This window comes from Calypte anna, chromosome 21 (genome assembly GCF_003957555.1).
Source record: "Calypte anna isolate BGI_N300 chromosome 21, bCalAnn1_v1.p, whole genome shotgun sequence".
Taxonomy (NCBI): Eukaryota; Metazoa; Chordata; class Aves; order Apodiformes; family Trochilidae; genus Calypte; species Calypte anna.
This window is the reverse complement of record NC_044266.1, coordinates 7,688,072-7,710,055: the sequence shown is the minus strand read 5'-3', so window position 1 is coordinate 7,710,055 and position 21,984 is coordinate 7,688,072. Positions and strand designations below refer to the sequence as shown.

At 46.8% G+C, this 21,984-nt stretch overlaps 2 protein-coding genes across 2 annotated transcripts; one reads left to right on the top strand and one right to left on the bottom strand.

Annotated features, from left to right (window-relative positions):
* Positions 1 to 5,064: 5,064 nt before the first annotated feature.
* On the top strand, positions 5,065 to 6,078 carry UBXN10 (UBX domain protein 10). The gene has a single exon (XM_008491243.2). It carries the CDS (start codon positions 5,065 to 5,067, stop codon positions 5,923 to 5,925), a length of 861 nt encoding a protein of 286 aa, XP_008489465.2. The 3' UTR covers positions 5,926 to 6,078.
* A 2,066-nt stretch (positions 6,079 to 8,144) lies between these two features.
* On the bottom strand, positions 8,145 to 20,112 carry LOC103526166 (ATP-dependent RNA helicase DDX19B). Its single transcript, XM_030463505.1, has 12 exons — positions 19,999 to 20,112; positions 19,049 to 19,097; positions 18,578 to 18,631; positions 17,621 to 17,756; positions 15,056 to 15,148; positions 14,327 to 14,429; positions 13,487 to 13,601; positions 13,157 to 13,334; positions 12,501 to 12,738; positions 11,322 to 11,484; positions 10,439 to 10,630; positions 8,145 to 10,076 (listed from the first exon to the last, which is right to left on the bottom strand). Exons 1-12 carry the CDS (start codon positions 20,053 to 20,055, stop codon positions 10,015 to 10,017), a joined length of 1,440 nt encoding a protein of 479 aa, XP_030319365.1. The 5' UTR covers positions 20,056 to 20,112; the 3' UTR covers positions 8,145 to 10,014.
* Between the last annotated feature and the right edge of the window lie 1,872 nt (positions 20,113 to 21,984).

The following is a 21,984-nucleotide window of genomic DNA, read 5'->3' as shown; positions in this document are numbered from 1 at the left end:
CCTCAGCTTTAGCCTCTATCCTGACTTTTTCTGCTTCTAGTCTTGCTGCTTCTAATCTTGCTCTTTCTGCCTCAGCTTTGGCTTCTACCTCAGCTATCTTTGCTTCTAATCTCGCTTTTTCTATTTCCGATTTTACTCTTTCCTCTATCTTTGCCATTTCTGCCTCCCTTTCCTTTTCCTTTCGCTCGGTTGCCCTTGTGTAATATGAATGGCTAGTTCCTTCTCCGGGATCATCTCTCAGGTTTTCGGTGTCTGCTCTATTCTCTTTCTTCTTCACCTTTTTCCTTGTCTCCTTTGGGGCTTTCTCTTCGTCTTTGTCTCCCCCCGCCAACTTTAGCGAAACACATTCCAATTTCTTTTTCTCCTCACTCTTCAACTCCTTTCTTTTCTCACTCTCCAACTCCTTTCTTTTATCACTTTCCAACTCCTTTCCTGTCTCACTTTCCAGCTCCTTTCTTGTCTCACTTTCCAGCTCCTTTCTTGTCTCACTTTCCAGCTCTTTTCTTGTCTCACTTTCCAGCTCTGTGGAGCTACTGCTGCTTTCACATCCTAGCACAAGAGGCTGATATTCTTGGAGGCTAATGGTACTTTCCGCATCACTGCTTTTTTCCTTCAACTTAAGGCACCGTTTCCCTGCACTACAAGCATCACAACAGCGTTCCTTAACTTTGCTGTTCCTCTGATCCTGTTCTAGGGCTAAAACCAAGAGGTCTTGTGATACATTTACTCCACAATCCTTTTGCCATTCCAGCTTATCCCTTAAAGTGAGAAACATGTCTGCATATATCACTTCATCCCACTTTCCTCTTTTATTGAGAAACAACATAAGTTGTTGGATGGTATTATAATTTAAACTTCCCTCCGGTGGCCACTTTTCCTCATCATTTAGTTTATACAGCGGCCACCAATCTCGACAGTATTTCACAAGTGTCTCTTTCCTTATATTTCCCCCCGGGATTTCACCAAGTTCTTTCCAATGTTTTAAAATGCATCCCAAGGGGGTTTGAGCATCAATTTCCTTACTCTGTTCAGTCCCCATTATGCCTACTGGAGAGGTTTTCTGGATTACCAAATTCTATTCAGATTCCAGCAACTTACAATGTCAACACCTTATTCAACTTATTCTAGTAGTCATGCACATCCAGATTCACACCAATCGCTTCGTCCGTCTCTGGCCGGCCCCCTCGCGGGTGACACGGAAACGCAAATCGGGACCCGCACTCGCTTCGCAGTTAAATTGCGTCTCAGTCACTCGCACACACACGAACTTTCAGTCAGAACTCTGCACAGGTAAAATCTGACACACAACCTTCCACGTTGCTTTACCGCCTGCGGTCACAAGATGTCACTATAAACCTCCCTGCAACCCCCCCCCGAAGAAAAAGCTATAAAACTTCTCTTCGATAGGGACTCGTAATTACCCAAAACAGTTAATTCTCTTAAAGAGCGGCGCACCAAACACTCAAAACACATAGCTTACTTACAAGCAATGCAACAAAATAAGATAATCCTCAATCACCATAACACAACACAGAATAAGATAATCATTAATCACCATATGATCATATGACCGACAGCATTACCAGAAACCCTTTGTGAATGAACTTCAATTCTCCTGGGGAATTGAACCCCGGAGAGGGACGAAGTCAGAGCTAGACTGGACTCTAGTCCGTCAGCCTGGGGGCGTCCCCCCGTCCCTGTGAATCCTGAGGAACCCAAACCTCCCGGGGGACTCTGACCTCCCGGGGAACTTTACCCACTGGGGGACTCTAACCCCCCCTTTTCCTAGAGGCTTCGAAACCCAAACAAATATATAAATACCTTTTCAGTATGAGGAAGGTCTGGTGTCCATCGGCGCGTAGAGCCAAGGGAGTAGGGGAGGCTTATCCGACAGAATTCGTCGGGGGGGCCCCAAAAGCGTCCCCGGGCCCCTCTGGATCACGGCACGACGGAGTCCAGTCCTGCCGCGGTCACCAAAAATGAAGCCGAAAAAGGCCAGCAAAACTGTTTAGAGACAGAGTTTGAGTCTTTAAACAGCAAAGGTATTTATTTTCGGATCCGGGGAACCCCCAGCTTGCGCCGGACAAAGAGTTCCAAAGGGTTAAGGGAAAAGGGGTTAGGGTATTTATACAGTAAAAGGGGCAGGTTACAACATTACTACATTCTCAGTTCTTGCTGACTTCATTAGGTTGTTACAAAGCAATATTGTTACAAGACCCCAGCCATAATTTCTTCTTATCCCTTGGTGATGATATCTTTATAGTCTTCTTGTGCGGATGTTCACATCCTTTAGTGTCCAGCTGGCCTTGGCAGTACCTTGCTTTTAGAACAAGACTTGTTTTAAGAAAAGAGTTACAGAAGAAAAGACTTACACTTTAATTATTTGCTAGCTAGAAATGAATCCCGTTAGGACCTTGTATTGGTTACATTGTTCTAGAAGAAAAATGACATGTCTGGGCTGCTTTGTATGGGAAAGTGAAATGTCTCGGCTGCTTTGTTAGCTTCTTTCTCAGTTTAACCCTGAATTATTAGTAGTTATGAACACAAATTCATTAGCATATATTACAAGTCTTAATTTTTCATTAAGTAATTCACATAAACAGTTTGGCCTGATCCACTCTCTTCTTCACTGGCACAACTTGAGACCCTTTGTGCCCTCTTGTCTTGCTGAGAGTTGCCTGGGAAAAGAGCCCAACCCCCCCCTGGCTCCAACCTCCTTTCAGGGAGCTGGAGAGAGTGATGAGGTCTCCCCTGAGCCTCCTCTTCTCCAGCCTCAACACCCCCAGCTCCCTCAGCCCTTCCTCACAGCAATTCTGCTGGATCCCTTCACAGCCTCCTTGCTCTTCTCTGGACCTGCTCCAGCACCTCAAGCTCCTTCCTGAGCTGAGGGGCCCAGAACTGGACACAGGACTCGAGGAGTGGCCTCACCAGGGCTGAGCACAGGGGCAGAAGTACAGGTACTAAAGCAAAGTTGTAGCCCAATTTTGGGGTCTCCTCTGGGTAGGGTTCCATTGGAGGCTGGGGGCCAGCAGGAGATTTCAGTGGCCAATCTTTGTGTTTCAGAGCCAGGTCCGGCTCTTTGGAAATTTTGAGCCAGTTCTGCAACAATGGGAGAGCGGCCGAGGGGTCGAACGGTTGAGGTTTTAGGTACTGAAGCAAACCCGTAGCCCGACTGTTGGTGATTCTCTGGGTAGTGTTTTATGGGAGGGGTGAGGACTAGCAGGAGCTTTCAGTGGTCCCTGCTTGCTTTCTGTAGCCACGTTTACTGGAGGACCGCGGCACTCTGGTACCGTCCTCTCTATTGTTTCTGTCAGGGGGCGGGGACTTCGTAGCTACCGGAAATGGCAGCGGTCGCCATAGCAACGCGTCTGTGTTTTACTGCAGGTGTGCCGAGACCGGCGGTGAGGCGTTTGCCTGGCTATGGAAGTGAGTTATAGGGTCGGGTCTTGGTTGTGTTCTGGGTCTTAGGGTTCAGGGCCGGCTGAGGGTCTGGTGCATGTCTGTGGGGGTGAGTTTGAGGGGCTCAGCTTGTGCTGTGGGGCTTGCCTGTGTGGCTGTGACCATCCTGTGGCACTGAGGGCCCTGCTGTGGGGCTGGGGTTGCGGTGTAGGGCCATGGGCTTGGGGTTGCTTGCCCTCCCGGGCCCTGGGATTACCATGTTTGGGAGCACCGGTTTGTCTCAGCTCCCCCTGACTGCGGTTCCTCATCCCAGCCCCTCGCCCAGGCACCAAATGTAAAACACACCCTGAGTAAAACAGGTCCTGACAGTAAACATCTAATTTATACCATGCTGAAGCCGTACCTCACTCAGGTGGCTCCCAACGTGGCTCCTGGCAGGTTGTTTTTTCAGAGATTTTGTTTTTTAATTGTCCTGTTCACATCTGCTGTGAGCTCAGGAGTTCAGAGGATGCTGAACTACAGGCTGTTACTGTGGAGCTAATTTGTGAGAGGCCTGTGAAAAGCACACACCTCCCTCCCTTCCTCCCTCCCTTCCTCTGTTCTGGGGCCTCCTTGGAAACTCTGGTGAGTCACTTGTCCAGGCTGACACAGAGATAGGTCTCTCTATCTTGAAGCATCTTCCTCCTGGGTCTGGTCAGAGCATGCCCTGAGACTCTTGGCTTTGCTCAGTGTGGTGGTGGAGGAGAAGCCAAGTGTTCAGTAAGACATCGCTGGCAAATGGTTGTGGGACAACCAGCAGGGCTGTTGCCTTCTCTGTGATTGTTTGTTCTGGGGTGATGAGCAGCAGGCGAGTCTGACTTCATCTTCTCTAGAAAATGCCAAGTCATTGAAAACTGACATTTCCAACCCCCTTGATAAATCTGCCTACACAAACTACCTTAAAGGAAGAAGAGGGGGTGCAACCCTTTGCACTTCTGCAAAAATATTGCTGTGAGGTTGTGGGCTGGTTGTCTGGGATTTTGGGCTTTTCCCTGGTAAAACAGGAAGGGTCTGAGCTGGGAAACACACAGCAGAATGTGGCTTTATCTCTGATGGAGGTTTGTACTGGTCTCTGCTCAGCAGCCTTAGGTCGCAGGAAACGTCAGAATGGGTTTCTCTGCATTGAATCAGACATATTCAGTCTCCAAGGTCTTCAGAGATTTTTAAAAGGTAAAGAGCGGTCAGTCTTACCCAATAGTCCATGACAGGAACTTAATCTTTCACTGCGGGAACAGAGAAAAAGGCAGATCAGTGTTTTGAAGTTAATCCATCTCCCTTTTTCACTGAGTTTCTAGCTTGAGAAGTGAATGCTTCTGTTCTTTCCATCAAAAACTTCATTTAAGCTGTGAAGGGCACAACTTCCCAGTGCTCTGGGTCAACTTTAGGCAACTCCTGACAAAGCCAACCCTCTGAATCACCACACCCTGACGGCTGTGATTCAGGTATCACAGAACCACAGGATCTCTCCCTGCCTACACAGGACTCACCAGATTTATGGTGATGATATCAGCTGGTGTGCAGCAGGAGAGGGGGAGCTGTGGGGAACTGGAGCTCCCTGGAAGCTTTCTGAACCAGTTGGTTTAACTTTTTTCTCTGCTCCCCTGCCCGCAGGTGCCTTGAGAAGCAATGGCCACAGTGGCACCATCTCACTGCTCCTTCCCTTCAGGCATAACAGCTGCTTTCTCCTGGACAAACACTTCCATCATGAATGTTGCCAGGCCAAAATCTGCCAAGGGACGTACCAGGCCAAGCTTCAGTTGCTCTCAGAGTGTCCTTGGCAAGGAGGCCTGTCCTTGCCAAGTGCCACCTTCCCCACCAGCAGCAGTTCCTCAAGAACTACGGAAGATCAGGAGAGCATTGTCTACCAAACCAGCATTCACAGCCAGCCAGGTGTCTCTGGAGGAAATCCCAGAGCTCCTGGAGCAAGTGCCTTTGAGGACCTCCTCTTCTCTCAACAAGTACAGGGTGCTCCCCTCCATTGGCCAGAAGGGTGCTGTGGAAGCTCTGGCTGAACAGACCAACCGACTGGAAGTGAGTGAAGAGCAGGGTGGTGCTCCAAAACCCAAAACTCTTCCTGGAGAACAAAGATCTACCAAAGTATTGTCAGGGAGTTACATTCCTGATGAAGGCGGCTCATATGCTCAGTGTCCTCCAAAGAAGCTGAGAAGGAAAACAAGGCACGAGAGCCCTTTGATGTCAACTTTAGTTTTGGAAGAGCCACCAAAAGAACAGTCGTATTTGCTGCTTGCTGTTCGATCTCCCACTGGTCAGAGATTTGAACATCATTTCAAGCCCACCGACAGCCTCCAGTTGGTCCTTTCTGTGGCAGAACAGAAAATGTCAGCCCAATACAAACCCTGCAGCATTGAAACGATGGAGGTGCCCCGAAGGAGCTTCTCTGACCTTACCATGTCTCTCCATGAATGTGGGATTCTCCACAAATCGATGCTGTGCATACGACAGGAGCAGGACAACGCAGACCTTTAGGCACAGTCAGGTGCTGCCACACCACTCTGGGCGCTTCTGTGGGTGGGATGTGTTGGGTTTTTTTTTTCTTCTTAAAAATTTAACTTCTGGTGTTTCCAGAAGGGATGTGTGGCCAACTTCTTCATCTTGCCATCTTCCCATAGCACTCCTTGAAGCAGACCTGTGTGCATGTGTTGAAAGAGTGTTTCAGGTGTAAAAATCTGCTTTTTAAAGGACTTTTTTGTTTGTTTGTTTCCACATATGCCATCACAAATTGCTCCCTGAGTGCCACCAAACTTTGGTCTTTTTGGTTTCTTTGAAGATGCTGATGATCCTTGAACACAGAAGTTTCCGAAACAACCTCTTCTCTAGTCCTTTTTTGTACTTTAGCAAGGCAACACTTCCCAGAGGGGATGCAGATGCAGAGGCACCTGGTTGGGAAGATAAATGGCATTGGTTTACTCTGGAGGGCTGTTTTCAGGAGGGTATCATCACCCTAAATACCTCGAGAGTGACTGGAGCAGAGGTCAAACCTAGAACCCATCTGGAAATAGCAATAATTAGCCTTCAATGGATTAATGTGAAGTATTAAAGTGCAAGACTGATGCCAATACCCCTGCGAGGGCTCAGCTCTTTCTGGCTAACCCCAGGGCAGCTTTTAAGAGTGTCCTTTTAAGAACAAATAATAATTCTGGCTTCACTGGGGAGCAGCAGGACTTTTCTACTCAGTTTTCCTTCTCTCATTCACCTCATGTGACCCCTAAGTAGGAACAGATGGATAGCTAAGGTGGGATGTTACAACACTTAACACTGAAATGAGTCAGTCCAAGAAAGCAAGTGCTGCTTGGAGAGTTTTAACTGAAAATATATTGGATTTGAAGGGGGAGCCGGCTCAGACCACAGCCCAGATTCTACTGAACCATCATTAGAAAAGGCTGTTTTGGATAAATACAATGTGTTGTGTTTATTAAAAAAAAACAAAAAGTCTAAGTTTATAAGGGTTCAAAGGCAGTAATTCAGTCTGCTCAAAAACAGACCCTTTGCCATGCAGCTGAGCTACTGAACATTGAGGTCAACCCAATGTTTTAACCTCAGTGTGTCTGCCAACCCAGGACAGCGAGCAAGCTGATGCTGTCTCATTCTATAGCAAGTGTTGAAGGTCTGGTGGTTTTATACAAATGTTCCCTGGTGTCACCTACACCTGCAGGGACAGGAATTGCTCAGGAGTAACCCTGGTGTCTTCAGGATTCTGAAACGCACGGGTGCTTTGGATCTAACCTCAGTTGGGAGCAAAGTATTTCACTTAGTTTCAGGGCCAGGAACCACCTTCTGTGTTTCATTTAGGGCTCAGTGATCAATTCCATTTTCCTGGTTTTGTGTACAGTGTCACTTCTACCTTTCATTGTTCTCCTGCTGTGTGGTAGTACAACAACAATAAAACCCTTTTGGCTGAATCTTGAACTTTAAATGATTTACATGAAGCAGAGGCTTGGCTGTCACATCTCTTACTGAGAAATGCTGTTAATTTGGTGGCAAACTCCTCAGGGACTGCCCAAATCAGGCTGGAGGGGTCAGCTGACACCCACCCATCTTCCCCAGACCTTCCTGGAGTTTGTCTCCATCCTGTGCCAATAAAAAGGGCTGCAGCAAAGAAGGCAACACTTCAGATCACTGCCTGCCTGCCACCAGCAACCAGGGACATGGTGACCATGGTTCCTTTAACCAGGGACAGAAAGACAAGAGCACCTTGGACCATAGCAGACACTCCTCTTGTTGGAGGATATTCCATCTAAGATAAAGCTGGATGAGTCTGGTCCTCTGACCTCCACAGCACCTCCAGAAATGTCCATTTTAATTATTTCCTTTTTTAGAAAATGTCAAGTCTTGATCTAGCAAAAACACCTCTTTCCTCCCCCAGTTTTCCTTTCCCTTCAGAAGCCTGGTGGGGATGCAAGGGAGGTCTCAGAAACTCTGCCAAATACAGCACAAAAAGCACTGGGGGAAGAGAAGGAAGAAAAGTATTTATCTTATTTACCTTATTTATTTTGTGGAATCATTTAACAAGCTGTCCATAGGAAGCCTGTAAGAATTTCAGCCTTGAATCAGGTGAAGCTCAGTCAGTCACAGAATGTTTTGAGGTCACAAACAGAAAACCCCTCAGGACTTCTGGCTGAGAATATCCTTACCTACAGCTTTTAAATAACAAAAAATATTCAAGGAAGAACCGAGCAGAGGCATCATTAAGTACATGTTCTTTATTCCAATTAAAAGTACAATAGAAACAGCACACAGGACCAGCAGCAGGTTTCTTGACAACCCAACCCAGCACTCTGCTGTCATGAGGTCATTCAGCTGTACTATGAAAGTAGGTGATTGGAACAAGTCTTCCACTCAACACGCAAGCACTCACTCACCTGCCACTTTAAATAGGTTTCCAACAGAATAAAAATAGATACACCCCAGAATACAAAAACTTTTAATTTTAACAGTTTTTTTTTCCACTAAAGCCTTTATACAAATCAATAAAAGGGTGCACAATTTCCTAAAATTTTAGGTACACTTTAAATGAGCCTTTTTTTACTTGGTAAAAGGATCCATGTTCCTGTCTTTGAACAGAATGTGACGGCCAAAATTGCAAAGAAAATCCCTAGTTTAAATTTACAATTTATACATTTATTTTGAAGTGATTCCTGCACTGAGTGGCAGGCCAATGGCTGCTCACACATGTCCCATTTTCCCCCCAAAAAAGAGCTGTGCATCCTGAAGTTCTAAAGTTCAGGAGCATCCTTCTGGAAACCGGGCTGGGGGAACAACCCACAGGCTTTCAGCTGTGTGCATGAGAATGGTCCCAACACAACGAAAAGCCCAAGCACAGAAGTTGCAAATCCTTCCTCCTCCAAATCATTCCTTCTCCTAAATCATTCCTCCTCCAAGTCATTCCTCCTCTGGCAAGGATCACCCCTGGGGGAAGGACTGGTGACCTGTTTTGCACTACCAGCACAATGGAAATTGAGTGCTCCCTGGCTGCCATTTGGCTGAGCAGTTTAACTCAAAACTCTGGCACTGAAATATCCTCTAACAGGGAAATTTGGTGTTCTAGATGTATTGTGGGTTTTTTTTTTTTGGTAAATACAAGCTATCATGATTTCTAATTCATACCTATTACTGATGGGTCAAGCTTAGCAGTCCCCTGCATTATTCACATGGTGCTTCACAGCAGCATCTTAGAACTGGTACCACCTGCCTCAAGGTGACCCACCCCCCAACTCCAACAGCATTTTATGGAGGTGAATTCATTCAGATAACTAATTAGTACTGCTCCCTTCATTTTGCCCCTCTCTCTCCACCCACCTACCCCTTGGCAAAGTTAAAACACTTCATCTGAATTTCTAGAGTATGTTACTAAAGCACTGGCACAACCTCACATAGCATGGCCGTTCTAACAAACCAAGGATAAAGGAAAAGAAAATACTGCCCAGCAAAAGCAACATAGCACCTGTGTCTGCAAGTATGAGCTACTGGAGACATCCTCAGGACAATTTACGTAAGGAAAAGCAGGGCAAATCCATGAGGAAGCCAGAAATGAGTCTTAAAGAGCTCAGGGGAGCGCCGGAGAGAATGACATCCTATTTTGTACAAGTTGAGTTTTTAGCCAAAAACCAGCTGCCTTGGTTTTGTTTTGTTTTTTTACTTTACTTATGTCCATTATATATTAGACTGATGCATTTTAACTCATCAGGTTGAACTTGAAACCAATTAAAGCCAATAAAGCTTTTTTCCCTTAATTTAAAATTTGTTTTAGGTAATTACATATTGCCTTTTTTTTTTTTTCTTTTTTTGGCAGGTATATTTCTTAGAATTCAAAAAGATCTTCCCATTTTAAGGCTAAGCTAAGAAATGTCAAAAGCTCCTGTAAACATTTCCTCTTCTTCCCCCAAGTTGCACAATTTGAAGTCCAACTGCAATTCGTAAAATGAGGTAATTTTTGTGTACTTATATCTTAAGAGTCCTTTTCGGGAGCAGCTGAGAAGTGTGCCAATCTGAACACTGATCCAATTGTAGTGGGAGAGCTTCCACAGCAGGGTACACACCAGTTCCAGCAGCTGGACTTCAGTTAGCAATCTTCTCAATTTCATCCAAGTCATCAGTATCCAATTTGTTTATCTTTTTGTCTGGGAAAAATGAGAAATAAATCAGATTTTATTTAATGAGAAGCCTGTTAGGGCACCTCAACATTACATATCTCTGGAACATCCATTTTAGGGGGTTTGGAGCAACCTGGTCTAGTGGGAGGTGCACCCTGGGGGGTAGGACTGGATGATAAGATCCTTCCCACTCAAACCAGCCTGGGATTCTGTGACTACCCAGGCAGCCAGCAAACAAACAACTTCACTTATTTCTCATCCTACCATACATAGAAGTTGACGATGAAGTGACATTACCCAAATCTGCTCCTCTGTAAACCCAGTTTAAGGGTCAGCTCAGCTAAACTTTGCAGAAATAACATCTGCTTTTAAAGAAGAAGGGTACATACTGAAATGCTCCTGGATTCTGTTGAGAATATTCATGCTGTGCTTGCTGTCCACCATGTTAATAGCCAGTCCTCGCTTGCCAAAGCGACCTGTACGTCCAATCCTGTGCAGATAAGTCTCATTATCTGGATTTCCATCTTTATCCACAGGAAGGTCAAAATTGATGACAACAGACACCTGCTCTACATCAATCCCTGACAAAAAAAACAAAACAAAACCAATCAACTTAACCCCATTTAAACCACCTGACAGCAGGAACAGCCTCCTCTGCCCTGACCTGCCTGAGGTTTCTCACCAGCTCCAGGTGAAGTGAGGAGTTAAAACCCAGCCTCAAATTCTGAAATGGATCTTTTTCACAACATCCTGATGGGGTACACTGCAATAAAACCTAATTGTTACATCAGAGAACCCCACTGTATGGCCAAAGGAGAAGCAGTTGAAGATTCTCTGCCCAGCACTGAGGGTACCATTGTGCAAACTCCTCTCTGAAGCTACAAAGGCTTCTTGTTTTTTTCCAAGTACTATGTTGTCTTGACTGTTTCAGGATGTCAAATTGCAACACAAATTTCTACTGGAATTCACTGTTTTTTTCAGATTTCCCTATTTTGGAACATACTTATTTTACAGAGGGTCAGCAGCACAAGCCAGGCTCAGTGCCAGAAGTATATAACTCTCTCAAGATGAACTTTTGCATCTCAAGCTGCAGGAAGGCAACAAGAAATCCTGTGTTTGCTCACACGAACAGACATAGCAGCCCAGGAATTACTGAATTTCTCCAAACTGGAACACTTGAGGACAGGAATTCTTTCTGTAAGCCAAGCAACACTGTTTTATCTTAGGAACTGCTGCTTCTGCCCTCCCTGACCCAGCTCTGCCATGCCCTACCTCTGGCACAGACGTTTGTGGTCACCAGCACCTTTTCTTTGCCCTCTCGGAAACGCTCGATCACAGCAGCTCTCTGTTCCACCATCATCTCCCCACTGAGCAATGCCACCTGATGGCCTTCCTTGGACAGCTCTCCTGCCAGCCAGCCAGCCGTCTTCCGAGTCTGAAACACAAAGCCAGGCCCATTTTTTGGATGGCTTAATGCTGGAAAATGGGAACAAACCTCTCTGGGGTTGACTGGAAGCTCAGGAGCTGCTCAGTTTCTATCTCTCATAAGGAAAAGTCTCCAGAGTGCTGTGCCCACCTGCCTCCCCGTCACAAATGGTGCTCCCAGCTCTCGTATCAGAAATAGAAAGGAAGCATCTGCCACCCCAAGAGCAATTCTTTATGAAACGTCTGTGTTTGCTTTGTGCTCTGCTCCTCAGCTTTCGTTCTATGGGGGGATCACATATGTATGCTAAAAACACTGCATACAGAACAGCTCAGCTTGGAAAACATCAGGGTTTGAGCTGAACGTGGCTGTGAAATCCATCAAGGCTCTAGGCAGGCTTGAATTAAAGTTTTCCAATTATGATAGGGTTTTTTTTTGAGCTCTGATTGTATCTGATATTATTACATCTCAAGACACCTTAGAAGCAGATGGCTGCAGCAGATCCAAAGTGCAGGTTTTATATGGTCTGAGCTCGCTTTATGTGGCTGTTCTGCTGCTGTCAGCACTGTTTCCTAAAAGTGATTATGGTCATTCCAGGAAAAGAAAAAACAAAAGTCTGTATGGTTCACAGAGAGACTCCAGAGGTAAATTAACAGTTACCTGAGGGAAATGGAGTCCAAGGAAAAGCTACAAATCATCCACAAAACTACAAGACTTCCCCAGTTCTCATTCTCCCCCATTTTCATTCATTTTCCAACCTTTTGTTTGTTTGTTTTCAGTAGTTCTGAGCAATACTTTGTTTTGGAAAACTGCATCCTCCTAATCTTTGCTTCAGAGGATTTCCAAGGATAAAAATGACCTGGATGCACCTCAAAGAAACAAACCACCTAGTGCTATCATGACTCTCAAGACTGCATGTGAAGAGGGGAGCCAGAAATGGCAAAGAAAAGTGCAATTTTTTCTCTGTTTCTTGCTGAAAAACATGCCTGGCCAGGACTTCAGCACTAGCAGACACTGGAAAGACTCACATGGCAGAAGATCATGGCCTGGGCAATGGTAATAGCACCGTAGATGTTACAGAGAGCCTGGAACTTCTCATCTCTGTTACTGCACAGAACGTAATACTGCTTAATAGTGTCCAGTGTCTCCTCCTCACGCTTCAGTTTGATAATGTTTGGATCAGGAACAACTTTTTGAGCAAACTTCCACACAGAATCTTCAAAAGTGGCTGAAAACAGAAGCATCTGGCAGTCCTTGGGGAGCATTCTGCAAGAGAGCAAAATGGGCAGGGTTCTCATGTAAAGCCTTCCCCTTGGTATCCTGATGGAATTAAAGCTACAGGTAAAGCAGAACAAATCTCAGAACCAGTTATCTCAGTGGCTGGAAAGACTAATGGTAACCTCACCAACACCTGATCATCCCCTCATGGTCCAGAGGCATCCAGACTCCCATTCTTAAATATTAATAAACCCTGCCCCAGGGACAGGCTTCTTATTCCATAAGAAAATGAAACTGCTTGTCATTCACTGACATTCTGCCTCTATTAAACACCTGGGGTAGAGTTAAAAACATTAACCTTGTTGCTTTATGGGTCAAGAATCTAGCCCTGCTGTCCCTAGGTGAGAGAACATCTCTAACTGGAAGAAACAAAAATTGCCTCAGGCAATGTACACCCAGTACTTACCTCTGAATGCGGATGCTCTGGTCCTGGTGGCCCTGGGTTGCTATCATCACATCAGCCTCATCCAGGACAAACACTTTGATTTTCTTGGGATCTATGAATTTCAGTTTGGAACACCAGTCCAGCACCGTGCCAGGTGTGCCAATGACAATCTGCTCAGAGATTTTCTGCCCTCTCTCCACTGTTGAGACACAAAAGAAGGCTGTCATAAGGTGGCTGCAGACACTGAAATGCTCTGCCCCTCACTGAGGTATCTGAGTGCTCAGTGGTGTTGCACCCCAGGATCACAATTTTCTCATTTACAGCCTGTTTGTAGTGCTTCACCTTACTCACATTTATTGCCTCGCACAGCATAGGCAAGTTTCAGCTCTGGATAAAACTTTCCCATCTGCTCAATCACTTTTCCTGTCTGAAGTGCCAGCTCGTATGTTGGGGAAAGGCACAAACACTGAAGGGACAGAAAGAAAATAGGTGAGAGACAACCAACACCATCACACTTCCTTTTAAAAAACTTTATTCTTCAAGTTTCCCTGAAGCTGAGCACACCACAGTTTCTGAAAGCCCATCACTCCTGCCTCCTGAAGCTGGAGGAAGAAGCTGATCTGACATAGTCACTCAGCCACCACTGCCTTTCTGCCTTCAGCTCTGGTCCCTGGGCCTGATGCTCTGCTAGGGGATATCCATGGGCAGGGCTGACAAGGAACCTACAGTCAGGCTGACACATAAGAATGGCACTTTTTAAAGACATAATTCTAGCCTTGAAAACATTGTTCAACTATCTCATAAGGAAATTTGGTTCAAAAAGCTCCTTTCTTGGCATTTTTCCTCTGTTGTCACAAGTATCTTCTCATCCTCTTACTTAACCCACTTTACCCTGCAATATTTCTCTGATTTAACTTCTTCCAGAACGACACCTCCTGATTTAACTACTCCTGAACATGGATGGCGCTGAAAGGAACAAATTGTGAGGACAATCCACATCTTTTCCATTGAAGGTATTTTAATAGATCCCCAAATCCCCAGACCCTGTTCAGCACTGTACAAAAACGCCATAAGAGGTGGGTTTATCAAGCTGTGAATTCACTCTCAAAGCTCTCAAAATGAAACCTCTTCACTAGGTGGCACTGCACCACCACGAAACCACCCGAAACAGTCACCTCCCAGAAATTTTACCTGTGGATACTTGTTCCCAGGTTCGACACGGCTGAGCATGGCCAGGACAAAGGCAGCTGTCTTGCCAGTCCCGGACTGAGACTGTGCAATCAAGTTCTGAGGGCTGCAGAACAAAAGCAGGCAGGAGCTCAACCAGATGAACCACTCAGACAACACATGTGTGGGGTTGAACAATGAAGAAAAGGTGAGTGGCATTTTAATGCCTTTCAGATCTACCACTTCTCTGGGCCTTGAAGAGCTATGCTCCACAGGGCAGAAATGAGTTGCTGCTCTCTCTCTTTCAGGACCTCTTGGTTATGGAGATTTGAAAGGAAAACTGTGATAATGTCAGTACTTTTCCATTCTGCACCTCCCTCTAGTGTCTCAACACTTCAGGCACTGCAGCTGAGGGGCACAGAGAGGAAAAACCATCTCAGCTGCTCCCACCCACCCAGGATTTCTGGAGATACGATCCACAGCAGCTTTGGCTTTTCTCCCCTGTGCTGACCAGGGAAATCTGACTGACTTCAGACAAACATGGTGTGTTCAGTACCAGCCTCAGGAAAAGGACAAATCCAGGGCTGCCACTGCACAGTTTGGGATCACAAAACCACTGTGGCATTGGAGTCCCTTTCACCACAGCCCAGACAGCTCCCCCATCACCATCCTCCCTCAAAAGCTCAGTGAGAGCACATGAAATCTCTAAAAAACTTCCTAGACTGGAAGGGAGTAGAAGGTATGTGTACATACGGTTCAGCAAGCATCATGGGCAGGGCATTTTCTTGTATCTTAGATGGTCTGTTGAAGCCCATGGCATAGACTCCTTGCAGGAGCTGTGGTTTCCTAAAAACAGAGGAGTTTTTATACCATGACTTTTTAGCAGTACCTTTGATTTTCATTCATGTACAAAAAAAGTGAGGAAAAACAAAACTGCAAGCAGAGCTAGAGCTGCCCCTTTCTGTGCACCTGCTATGGTGGGGAGACCTTCTGGCTCCCTAGAACTACCTGAGAGGAGGTTGGAGTGAGGAGAGGTTGGTCTCTTCTCCCTAGTAACAAGCAACAGGACAAAAGGAAATTGTCTCAAGTTGTGTCAGGGGAGATTTAGATTGGCTGTTAGAAGAAACTTTTTTGTTGAAAGGGTTATTAAACACTGGCCCAGGCTGCCCAGGGCACAGTGGAGTTCCCATCCCTGGAGGGGTTTAAAAGCCATGTATGTGGTGCTGAGGGACATGCTTTAGCACTGGACTTGGCAGAGTTGGGTTAATGGTTGGACATGATGACCTTAAAGGCCTTTTCCAACCAGAATGATTCTGTGATAGTGCAGTGACTACAAGCAGGGCCTGGAAACTCCAAATGACAACAGAAAGTCTGGAAAGGAAGCGTTGCAAAACCCCTTGATTCAGTAAGACAGCCTGCACGCCTGCCTGCCACAGCTACAGGGAACACATGGGGCATAGTGCTGGGCTTCTAGTGCTAAAGCAGCTCTTCTGCCAGTCCCAGGAATCCCAGAGCATTAATCCTGTCCTTCAGGCCAATCCCTTTTCTTCAGCCACCTCTTGATCTTGGCGCCAAAATTAACACTCCTTGAAGACTCAGCCACGGGACAAAGTGACCTCAGTCCATGAGGAACAGAAGGAGGTGGAAGGGCATGAACCATCACAAGGACTTAAGTCAGCATGACTGATTCTGTCATACAAACTGAGAACTCCAGAGACCTCAGCTTCACACAGAACTGGTGACAGATCAACAGGCCACTATCCCAGCACTCCAACCAAACTATGTCCTCAAATGTCTTTCCTCAAGGGAGCTTTCCAGTCTCAGCAGACATTTGTGTAGATAGGAGATCCAAGAACAAGCTAAAATTCAGGTGATGGTGCAACCCAGCTCTTAGCCAATGACCTCCAAGTGCATACTGGAGTGCTATTAGTGGTGCTCTGGAGTCAGGGCTTTCCTTTCAAAGCAGGTTACAGGTTCCCTGCCCACCTTTTCCTGCTGTTAAGAACTTCCTGTTCAGCACAGCATGCTTTTTAAAAGTCACCTATTACTTTCAGATGATGGCTGGAACAAAAGCTCTTTGAAAATGTAACCTTGTGCTGCTCAGAAGAAGGACACACAAAGCCCAACTCTCACAACAGTTGCCAAGGATACACAGATTCATAATGAAACGAAGACTCAATTAGTCTGGCATGCCCCCATCATTAACTCACCCAGATTGTTTGACTTTTGAAAGATGGGAATTAGTCCAACAGGCACTCCAGGACGTAAGCTTTATTTGCAGACATCCAAGCACTAACAGTAACCAAGTGTAATGACATCCTAATGGTGAGAAGTCTCATGGGCTCCCATTTCCCCTTGGAGCAACAAAACCAATACAACCAACAACAATCCCACCAGGACAGCCTCTTCAGTACATTTAAACAATATATAAATCTATCATGCCTTAAGTGCAGCTATTGTTACTTGAAAGCTCCACTGGTAAAGGTATTCAGCAGGAAGGGGCAGAAAATACTAAAGCTAGCAGTGTCTCCAGTAGGTAAACCCAGAATTGCTGGCTGAGAGGAGATAAGCTTCTCCCTTTGTGCTCTTTCCTGCATCTAGACCTTCACAAATAACCCTCAGAAAACAGAGGAGGGCTGTGTTCACCACTTCAGCTAATAAAACAAACCTCGTGTTTCCAAAACACTGCTGTGCTGCTGGAACACCTTCTCCCAGCTCCCTGCCTTTGCTGGGAACTGCTGGTGGAATAACCACCCACCCGGCACAGAGAAGGTCTCTCTCTGCAGTCCACGGGGAAGGAGAGGACAGCTCTGCCTCCTCGGGTCACTCACCCAGCTTGTCACATCACCAGGCACTTTGAAGACCAAAAAGCAGAGGTTAAAATTCAGAAGTGTTGTGGCAGAGCTGGTGAGGATAGAAACACAGACCAGGAATTGAAGTGAGCTCGTTTCAGATGAAAGCCTTCACCAGGCACTGAGCTGAAGCCATTCTCCTTGCATTTAAACACTACAATAAACTACACACTAATTAATTAATGGCAAATTTCTGCAGTGATTTAAAATGGAAACCCACACATTTTTAGGTGCTCTCTCCTATGCAGCCAAGGAATCTATGAGGGCAGAAGGGGAGGCTCCAGCTACTTCCAACCAAAAACTGAGCCCACACAGCTCAAAAGAAAGGCTTCCTACAAGCAGGAGGGGGCAAACAAACACCAAAAAAAAGCAGCCACAATATCATGAGAAAAAAAAAAAATGCCTGTTTAATATTCCTGACCCCAACCCTCCCTTTCCCAGCAGCTTTGAACGAACAGGCACTTACAGTCGCAGCTCCTCAAAAGTCTTGACAGAGTAGAGGGGGGATGTGGGGTCCCTCTGCAGCACTTCCACTTGGTTGGTTGTGTCCACCAGGTTGCTGCGGATCAGCTTGTTCAGCAAGGACTGGGCAGCCCTGTCCTCTGTCCAAACACCAGGTGGAAAACAAACAAACAAACAAACAAACAAACCCAGAAACAATTATAAATCCTAGCCCGTGCCAGGTGTGGCTCCACTGAAAGGATGAGTTACTGAGCTGATTAAAAAGGACAAGTTCTGAAATTCTGGATTGCAGAGCCTAAACTTCCTCCACGAGACATCCCACAGACTCCCACTGTCCAGGCAGACAAAACAAAGCAAGCACTGTTTGAAGGGACCTCCACAGACACAGACCTCTGCTTACTTCAGACATTTAACTTAGCAGTGGGACAGAGTTAAAAGCCTTTTGGAGCCTCCCTACTCTGTGCCCTATGGGCAGACACCTTTTAGGTGGTGTTTATTTTTTTAATTCCAAGGGAAGTTTCCAGGACAAACAACACTGAAGATTCCAGGGCTGAAATACAGCAAGTGAGGTCAACCTAGAAAGTTAAACTGCTACACTTTGGGGTTTTGCTTGTATTTTCTGTTCTCTAAAGCCACCCCCTGCAGGACTTGGAGCTGTTACCCACCTCTTAACAGCCACTCCACAAAGGCAACACCTTGGGTGCTACAGCAATTCCAGCTCCAGGTTAGCCAACTGTCTCCAGTCCTGCCTTTCAGGATCCTGCTATCCCCTTATTCCACTCTAATTCAGGAGTCTCCCAAGTCCCAGCAATTTGAAAAGCATTATGGAGGAAGGACATGTCTTACAAGTCAGGCCTTGGGGCAGGATCTTGGGACATAAGGCAGACTTACTTGAAGTAGAGCTAAAATTAATTTTCTGGTCAGCATTCCTTGCCAAAGCATTTTTCAAGAAGTCACTTACCCTTCTCCTCATCCTCTATCTTTTCTACGTTGTCATCAGCCTTGACAACAGCACCTGTGTTAAAACAGACAATTGTAGGGCAGAGATGAGGCCAGGCCACCCGCTGAGCTTTAGGTTTTGAATACTGTGGGAAAAGCAACACAGTAGCTCGTTTTCCTACACATGAGCCCTGATGAAGCTCCAATTACAGCTTGCTCTGTACAGCCAGACTGAAGTTTAGCAACCCCACCAGGAGATACACACCAGGGGCAGGGTATCAACCCCACCTGAATACAGCAAAACATGATTTAAACAGCTGGCCTGGCAGGACAAGGGCAGGAGGCAGATATTTAGTCTGGGCTGCTGATTAATCTAGGCTTTATGTTTCCTCTTTCTGGAATTTCTTAACTGATCTGGAATTTACTTTGGCAGTAGGGCTCCAAACCCCAGGGAAAAGGCATTTCCAAGACCATTTGAGGGGCTGTAACTCACCGTTGGCGTCTGGTTTGGTTTTCTCCTCCTTCAGGTGTAAACTGCTCAACTATAAGAGAGGAAAAACACAAAATCAGTGTAATTCTGAGGTGATCATACCCCTGTTTCACTACTGTGACAGGAAGAACCTGAGCTTTCATCAAGGTTTCCAGATTTACTACTAAAATTACTATGTAACAAACACCAGGCTTGGAAACAGAGAAGGTGAACTCATTTTCAAAGGGTTTTGTGACAAATCAAGCTGTTTCTAAGCTGTAATCACTGTGTGGTTCCTGTCCCTGATGGCAAACGGGAGAGAAATGAAACATCTCGGGGTGGGAACAAGCTGAGGATTTGTTTTGCCACCACAAAACAGGAGAGGGAGAGGAGCCCTGAGGGTCTCCCCACACCTCCAGGAGCTGAGCTAATCCTCTCCATCCTCAAGTGCAGCACTTGAGCAGCTCAGAAAAGGAAAACACGCAAACAAATTGAGATTTTAACCTTAAAAACTGACGGGTTTTTGTTGGGTTTTTTTGGCTCTGGATGAAGCCTGGAGGCTCAGTGACCACCTGGGAGATGGTGCTGCTGGCAGGGCAGGGCTGTGTGTGGATGTAGGGGGAGGACTGAGGCCCTCCCGCCCCTTTGATCCGCAAAAAAAAACATTTTAAAAATTATTTAACAGAAAGGATTTTATTTTCTGTGCCTAAAGAAGGATCCCAAGCCCCACCGCCAAGGCGAATTCCCTGTCTCTTTATGATGAGCCAGGAAAGAAAAAATGGGAGAAAAGGTTTTTCGGGTTTTTTTTTTATTATTATTTTTTATTCCTGTGAGGAGGGGGGGGGGGGGGGGCGGCAGCAGCTCCACCCCGGCTCCCCGCGCCTTAAGGGCCGGGGCCCTTGCCAGCGCCAGCTCCAACCCCCTCCCCTCCTCTCCTCTCCTCCTCCCCGGCCTCTCCCCCGTTCCCCACTCACCGACTCGGCCGCCGCCTCCTGCTCGTCCACGGCCAATGCCCAGGAGTCGGTGGCCATGGCCGGGCCGTCAGGAGCCGCAATGGCGCCGGGAGCCGCCAAAGCGCATGCGCAGCCACCCCCCCCCTCCCTTCCAGCCCCCCCTCCCCACCCACACACACACACACCTGCCCCGACCGGCGGAAACTACGTCCCCGGAGGATGCGTTCCGGGAGAGGAACGTTCCGGGAAAGCTGGAGGGGGGGAGAGGAGCACGGGAGGAGAAAGGGGGGAGGGAGGGGCGTCATGGGGCGGGGGTGTAGGGTCTGCTGCCCCTGTGGTGCGGGGCTTGGGGTCTGTGTCCCCTCTGGTGCGGGGCTGGGGTCCACGTGCTCTCATGATATGGGGCTGGGGTGTGGGGGGTGTGGGGGCTGCATCCCCCATGGTGTGGGGCTGGGGTGTGTGGGGTGTGGGGGCTGCATCCCCCATGGTGTGGGGCTGGGGTCTGTGGGGTGTGGGGGCTGCATCCCCCATGGTGTGGGGCTGGGGTCAGGTTTCCTCTGGGAGCTGTGGCAGATCCCAGAGGCTGTGCCATTCCCGAGGGCAGCACAGCTCTGTCTGCAGGGATGGAGATGGCAGAGCAGAGCTGGGCTGGAGGGTCAGTCACAGAGGTGTAGAAGTGGCAGGAAGATGGAAAAAAGTCATTTTGTGTCCCATCTAGACCCAATACCAACGCTCTTCTTTAAAGCTCCTGGAATTAAGCTGAGAAAAAAAGAAAGAAAAGGAAAGAACAGAAAGCAGTGTGGGAAGAGCTTTGCTGGTTGAGGTGCTGTTCCCCACGCAGTTTTTCCTTCCTTGAACTTTGTGTGGAAGGAGCAGCCCTCCAGGGGGGTCTTGATTTGTGATTTTATTGCATGCAGCAGGACTAGGAAAATGGCCAAGTCTGTAGGCATCAGCCCCAAGTTCCCAAGCTGGTGGTTCCTTTTTTCTCTTGGTACTCATATAACAGCCTGAAATTTGCCATCTGAGCTGTTACTTCTTTCTGTTCTCCAGGAACACCCAGGAAGGACCAGGGCCTTCACCATCAGCCTGCAAACACCCCTTTGGTTTTTTCGTTGGTCTGTTTGTTTTCTTTCCAACTAAACCCCCTGATTACTGAGTCTTGCTGCCTGATGCTTCCCCCCCTCCTCCATCTAATGTCTCTCCAGAGGTGACAACACATCGTGTCCCCCCCAGCCCCAGCCACACACCTGGACTGTGAGATCTGGCAGAGATTTTTCCAGTGGTTTTTGCAGAGGTGACATGGCTTTTTTTTTTTTGCCATGGCAACTGAACACAGGAGCTGAACACAACTAGATTATCAATGGCAACAGAGCAGGCACCCAAAAGCAGGTCTGAGACATCAGTTAATTAATTAGAGCGCAAATAAAAAGGAACCTGGGAAGTCCCAGGTGGGCACTGCAGCTGCAGAAGGAAAAAGGTGCTTGTCCTTCCTAGTGGAATGCTTTTTTGCAGAGATACACACCCCCAGTTCTGGGCTGGAGTTGGGATTAGAGATGGGAAAATCAAGGCATGGAAATGAAGGGAACTGGCTGTGGTCTTTCCAAGCCCTCCCTTCCAATCCTCTACCTTAGCTTAAGTGATTCCTCAGTTTTTTCGAGGCTTTTTCTGTGCTGTGTCTGCTGTAGACAAAGACAGGCTTTTCTCCATCACTGGTTCTCCTCCAGTGTGTGCTCAGCCACCCCTCCAGGGTCTTGTATTTTTGCTGGGGGCTCTGCTGTCAAATAATGAATATTTGTTCTTTTAAAGGTGAAAGACACGTTCAGATAAACAACGTGAAATAAAAATTCAGATTAATTTCTCAGGGAATAAATATTCAGGTTACTTGAGCATGAAATAAATGCTCCATTCCCCTCAGCAGTGGGCTTTGTCTGTGCTAGAACTGGAGCTCTGGGCAGGGCAGATGTTGTGCTGTGGAGTTTCATTGCAATTAGCTGTGGTCCTTGCCCA

Bases quoted from the DNA above. Each gene is read 5' to 3' on its own strand.
- LOC103526166 (XM_030463505.1), bottom strand. From the start codon at position 20,055: ATGGCCACCGACTCCTGGGCATTGGCCGTGGACGAGCAGGAGGCGGCG. The intron at 19,098-19,998 runs GTGAGTGGGGAA...CCTCTCTTATAG, and splicing joins AGGAGGCGGCGGCCGAGTCG to TTGAGCAGTTTACACCTGAA. The intron at 10,631-11,321 runs GTAGGGCATGGC...TTTTTTTGTCAG, and splicing joins CACAAACGTCTGTGCCAGAG to GGATTGATGTAGAGCAGGTG.
- UBXN10 (XM_008491243.2), top strand. From the start codon at position 5,065: ATGGCCACAGTGGCACCATCTCACTGCTCCTTCCCTTCAGGCATAACA.